Source organism: Homarus americanus, unplaced genomic scaffold, assembly GCF_018991925.1.
Source record: "Homarus americanus isolate GMGI-L3 unplaced genomic scaffold, GMGI_Hamer_2.0 scaffold48016, whole genome shotgun sequence".
Lineage (NCBI taxonomy): Eukaryota > Metazoa > Arthropoda > Malacostraca > Decapoda > Nephropidae > Homarus > Homarus americanus.
In genome coordinates this window covers 2,647,311-2,653,672 of record NW_024755055.1, presented here as the reverse complement: position 1 = coordinate 2,653,672, position 6,362 = coordinate 2,647,311, and the positions used below count along the sequence as shown (strand labels likewise).

The following is a 6,362-nucleotide window of genomic DNA, read 5'->3' as shown; positions in this document are numbered from 1 at the left end:
AAAGGAAAATTCCACAGTAAATTTGACGTAGTATTGATAATTGCAGGTTTGTGTCCACCTCACTGCGGGGTTAGGGAGCTTGGGGGTTTATTATTGGTTTATTTCATAGTTTAGATGGTTTTTGTGTCAATTTTAAAGATGGGAGATATAAGATAGATTTATTTCATAGTTTGTATGTGTTTTAGTTGACTCCCTACAGCCCGTTGTTGGTAGCGTAGGTTGAGAGTAGCTGGGGAGGAGAGCAGTAATGGTCCGACTTTGTCCGACTCTCTCTACGTCACACAGAGAGTGTCGTCATGACCGACACACGCACACACATATACACACGCACACACACACACAGACACAGACACACACACACGCGCGCGCCCCTCCACATCCTGCTAGCCAACGATGGCAACTTTAGCAACTTGCGCTACATGGTTTAAATCTTATTTTGTAGCAACCTCGTCTTATTTTCCTCCCTGTAGACATATTTTATAGCACGTGGACCTTCATTGTTGGTATTAGTGAGGAATTTGAGTGTTTTTACATAATAAATCGACGAAAAAAGACAAATGTAAATTGAAACTATTGAGTATGTAGCAACAACCGCTAGATGCTTTTAATTTTATTTTACGACTATTGCTCATTATTTACCTCATCAAAACAAAATCTACATTACAAATACATATTATAAGTACACTTAGATGAGTTAAGTGCATAAATAGGGCGAATAAGTGGTAAGAAGTGTTAGGTGGTGGCGTGTAGCAGGGAGCGCTAGAGGGAGCGGTGAGCGGTGTTGGGACTTTGTATAAACTTGGGACCTCAGAGCGACCTGAGCTGGCGCGCCACGTTGAACACTGGACTGTGTGTGTGTGCTTATGTTCTTATCATTACTGAACCTCTCTATATCTGGACATTTCCCTCGAGCATTTATAACCATGAGATCGTCAGCGCGACTTCTTGTGCATCATGTGAGCTGAAATGTCAGAGAAGAACAAGGTAGGTGATAAATACAAGACGGACCAGAAACACAAGGAGTAATATCTATAATATTTGATTGTGGAGTGATGACGAATTTACACAGAGCAAGTGAGGAAGAAAAGTTTACCCTCACAAATAAATGGAGACTTGGTGTGTGTATGTGTGTGTGTGAGAAACATTCTAACCGCTGACAGACTGACGACGTGTGCTGACGATCAAAACAGCCAAGTGAAATATAACCAGATTTCTCGTGTGTGTCCGTGTGTGTGTGTGTGGTGACGACACTTGGAAATATTTAAAACAAATATATTATCGAGTGAACGAATCGAAATTGACGTGAAGTTATATATACGATTTTTACTGAGTATATATTTATCTATATCAAAGTTGTGCATCCAATATACTGTACTATAATATACTATTTACCAATATATATATATATACGTGTTAGTTTGAATGTTCGTGTGTGTGGTAACGGGTAGTGTGTGTATGATATTGTCTGTGTGAGTGTATATGTGTCTGTATGGTTGGTTGTGTCTGTATGATAGTGTCTGTGTGTGGGAATGACTGGCAGTTGTGTGTGTGTCTGGGTGTTGCCACAGCTCTATACCTGCTGGACTTACAACATAATATCGCTCCTTAGTTTTGAAGTGATCCTTTCTTATGTTCCTTATGTATGCCATACCTCTGTGTTCCTTACCTGTGTTCCGTTCCTGTGTTTCCCCGTGTGTACTTTAGCTATATTCCTAAGTGTTTGTATGTTACTTTGTTCCATACCTGTGTGTTCCGTTCCTGGGTTCCTTAGCTGTATTCCAAGTGTGTTTGTATGTTACTTTGTTCCATACCTGTGTTCCTCACCTATGCTCCCTTACCTGCGCTCCACCAGGACTCCTTTACCTGGTGTGTTACATTCCTTGTTCCTTACCTGTATGATAGTGTTTCTTACTTGTGCTCACACACATACATACATACATACATACATACATACATACATACATACATACATACATACATACATACATACATACATACATACATACCAAACTCATAATACTATCTTTTAATTTATTAGAATATTAACAAAATGTGTGTGTGTGTGTGTGTGTGTGTGTGTGTGTGTGTGTGTGTGTGTGTGTGTGTGTGTGTGTGTGTGTGTGTGTGTGTGTGTGTGTGTCAGCCCAGGGGTCAGGTTAACTTGGTTAGGTTGGGATATAAGTTAAATTAGGTTAGTGTTAGTTCAGGTTAAACTGGAGTAGTTGGGTTTGGTTATTCTAGTCAGGTCATCAGAGGCAAGAGTAGGTCACGTACGGTTAGGTCACGTACGGTTAGGTTAGGTCACGGTTGGTTAGGTTAGGTCACGTTCGGTTAGGTTACTTGCGGTTAGGATTAATCAAACATAATAGGCAATTAGAGTTATATTAGGCTACTTAGGCTGGGATGTGCTAGGCTGGCAGACTTTAGGCTAAGATGGCAGATACTCTGCTTGGCTAGGGTGGCAGATACTTTGCTAAACTGGGATGGCAGATACTGTGTTAGACTGGGATCGCAGATACTGTGCTAAGCTAGGATGACAGACACTTAGGCGAGGATGGCAGACACTTAGGCTAGGATGTGCTAGGATGGCAGATGCTGTGTTAGACTGGGATGGCAGATACTCTGCTAGGCTAGGATGGCAGATACTGTGCTAGGCTAGGATGGCATATACTCTGCTAGGCTAGGATGTGAGATACTGTGCTAAGCTAGGATGACAGACACTTAGGCGAGGATGGCAGACACTATTAGGTTAGGATGGCAGACACTGTGACGTCATCCTGGAGGTCACTGCGTGTTTAGGATTGAACAAGACTCCTTCAGGCTGAGCGTAGGATGGAAGGAGCCTTGGCTGTTTATGTTAGGATGGGCTGGTCATGGTGAGAGTTGAGGGTGGTGGGTGGGTGGGCAGGAGGGTGGGTGGGGAGATGGGTGGGTTGGGTGGGGTGGTGGTGGGTGAAGTGGTGAGAGGGAGTGGCGAGGGGCGGTGGGTGGGGGAGGCGGTGATGGTGGAAGGGTAGTGGTGATGGTGGAGGGGTAGTGGTGATGGTGGAGGGGTAGTGGTGATGGTGGAGGTAGTGGTGATGGTGGAGGGTTAGTGGTGATGGTGGAGGGGCTAGTGGTGATGGTGGAGGGGTAGTGGTGATGAGGTGGAGGGGTAGTGGTGATGGTGGTGGGGAGGGGTAGTGGTGGAGGGGGTAGTGGTGATGGTGGAGGGGTAGTGGGTGATGGTGGAGGGGTAGTGGTGATGGTGGAGAGGTAGTGGTGATGGTGGAGGGATAGTGGTGATGGTGGAGGGGGTAGTGGTGATGGTGGAGGGGTAGTGGTGATGGTGGAGGGTGAGTGGTGATGGTGGAGGGTAGTGGTGATGGTGGAGGGTAGTGGTGATGGTGGAGGTGTGGTGATGGTGGAGGTAGTGGTGATGGTGGAGGGTGAGGTGAGGTGATGGTGGAGGGGTAGTGGTGATGGTGGAGGGGTAGTGGTGATGGTGGAGGGTAGTGGTGATGGTGGAGGGGTAGTGGTGATGGTGGAGGGTAGTGGTGTTGGAGGGGTAGTGGTGATGGTGGAGGGTAGTGGTGATGTTGGAGGGGTAGTGGTGGTAGTGGTGGAGGGTAGTGGTGATGGTGGAAGGGTAGTGGTGATGGTGGGGGGTAGTGGGTGATGGTGGAGGATAGTGGTGATGGTGGAGGGGTAGTGGTGATGGTGGAGGGTAGTGGTGATGGTGGAGGGTAGTGGTGATGGTGGTGGAGGGTAGTGGTGATGGTGGAGGGTGGTAGTGGTGGAGGGGTGAGTGGTGATGGTGGAGGTAGTGGTGATGGTGGAGGGGTAGTGGTGATGTTGGAGGGGTAGTGGTGATGGTGGAGGGGTGAGAGTGGTGATGGTGGAGGGTAGTGAGGTGGTGAGGGTGGAGGGGTAGTGGTGATGGTGGAGGGGTAGTGGTGATGGTGGAGGGGGGGTAGTGGTGATGGTGGAGGGGTAGTGGTGGTGGAGGGTAGTGGTGATGGTGGAGGGGGTAGTGGTGATGGTGGAGGTAGTGATGTGGAGGGGTAGTGGTGATTGGAGGGTGGTGATGGTGGAGGGGTAGTGGTGATGGTGGGGGTAGTGGGGTGTGGTGGAGGGTAGTGGTGATGGTGGAGGGTAGTGGTGATGGTGGAGGGGTAGTGGTGATGGTGGAGGGGTAGTGGTGATGGTGGAGGGTAGTGGTGATGGTGGAGGGGTAGTGGTGATGGTGGAGGGTAGTGGTGATGGTGGAGGGTAGTGGTGATGGTGGAGGGTAGGTGGTGATGGTGGAGGGTGGTGGTGATGGTGGAGGGTAGTGGTGATGGTGGAGGGGGGTAGTGGTGATGGTGGAGGGTGGAGTGGTGATGGTGGAGGTGTGTGGTGATGGTGGAGGGTAGTGGTGATGTTGGAGGGTAGTGAAGGTGATGGTGGGGGGTAGTGGTGATGGTGGAGGGGGTAGTGGTGATGGTGGAGGGGTAGTGGTGATGGTGGAGGGTAGTGGTGATGGTGGAGGGTAGTGGTGATGGTGGAGGGTGGTGTGGTGGAGGGTAGTGGTGATGGTGGAGGGGTAGTGGTGATGGTGGGGGAGTAGTGGTGATGGTGGAGGGTAGTGGTGATGGTGGAGGGGTATGGTGATGGTGGAGGGTAGTGGTGATGGTGGAGGGTAGTGGTGATGGTGGAGGGGTAGTGGTGATGGTGGAGGGTAGTGGTGATGATGGTGGAGGGTAGTGGTGATGGTGGAGGTGGTAGTGGTGGAGGGGTAGTGGTGATGGTGGAGGGTAGTGGTGATGGTGGAGGGGTAGTGGTGATGATGGTGGAGGGTAGTGGTGATGGTGGAGGGTAGGTAGTGATGGTGGAGGGGTAGTGGTGATGGTGGAGGGTAGTGGTGATGGTGGAGGGGGTAGTGGTGATGGTGGAGGGGTAGTGGTGATGGTGGAGGGGTAGTGGTGATGGTGGAGGGGTAGTGGTGATGGGTGGAGGGTAGTGGTGATGGTGGAGGGGTAGTGGTGATGGTGGAGGGGTAGTGGTGATGGTGGAGGGTAGTGGTGATGGTGGAGGGTAGTGGTGATGGTGGAGGGGTAGTGGTGATGGTGGAGGGTAGTGGTGATGGTGGAGGGTAGTGGTGATGGTGGAGGGGTAGTGGTGATGGTGGAGGTAGTGGTGATGGTGGAGGGTAGTGGTGATGGTGGAGGGGTAGTGGTGATGGTGGAGGGGTAGTGGTGATGGTGGAGAACACACACGTACACATTGAGTTCCTGCGTCTTAACATTACTCTGAGGTCGATCAGGCCCCAAGTCCTACCAGGCCCTTACCACAACCTCTAACTGGGCCCCAGGTCCTTACAGGCCTTTCCACACACCCCTCTAACTGGGCCCCAAGTCCTACCAGGCCCTTACCAATCCTCATCTTGAAGACTGGGCCCTGATGCTAATGATTCGGTGTGATTGGGAGTTACATAACACTTTATGCGTGTGTGTGTGTGTGTGTGTGTGTGTGTGTGTACATTATTAAGCTGTGTCATTTTTTAATTGGTGGGGGTGTGAGCTGTGAGAGAGGAGGTGGGTTGTGAGGGAGGTAGAAGGAGGCGTTGTTTGAGAGGATCACAAGTGAGGTAGGTTAGGTGTGAGGTAGGGGGGGGCATCGTCCACGTGTTAGTGTTGTTGTGGAAGTTGAGGTAACTGCTAGAGCCTTAGAGAAAACGGCGGTCAATAGTACTATACATACATACATACATACCGTTCATACATACATACATATTACATACATACATCATACAGTTACACACACACACGCGCGCGCGGTCACAAAATACAAGTATATAGGTATTCTGGAAAAAAAAAATCCTTGGTGAAAATAATCTTAATTTTCCTTTCGTTTTGATTACGTGTTTGACGGTGTTTTGAGATGCTTGGTAGTGGGTCTCCAGCAGCCCACGGTGACGGAATAGATGACGTCATCGGTAAGTGACGTCACAGCACGTAGGGAGTGATGGGTGAGTTGACCCCTCCCACCCTCACACCCACTCACACTTAATTTTGTAGGGCCAGTGACTATACACCAACACCCACCTACTAACCAGTCTCACACCTACATACCCCTCTTGCTGCCTATGACCCATCACACTCGCCCCACCACCCACCACCCCACTCACATCACCCACACCACCCTCTCACACACCACCCACATACCCACCACCCACCACCCACCCACAGTCATGTTTACTTTCCTTCCTCAAAAATGTGGCGTCCACATGTACCATCACCTGCCCAGTGTGTGTGGTGGTGGTTGTGGTGTGGTGGTGGTGTGAGGCAGTGTGGTGGTAGTGTGGTGGTGGTCACGGGTGGGCGCGACGTATAATAACGGCG

General features: G+C 49.9%; 1 protein-coding gene across 1 annotated transcript in view; it reads left to right on the top strand.

The window, feature by feature from the left end:
* Positions 1-794: 794 nt before the first annotated feature.
* Positions 795-6,362, top strand: part of LOC121856264 (mucin-5AC-like) — a 30,280-nt gene continuing 24,712 nt past the window's right edge. The window contains exon 1 of the mRNA XM_042351670.1: positions 795-984. Coding sequence (XP_042207604.1) covers positions 967-984 — 18 coding nt within the window. The 5' untranslated portion in view covers positions 795-966. The remainder of the gene's footprint in view (positions 985-6,362) is intronic.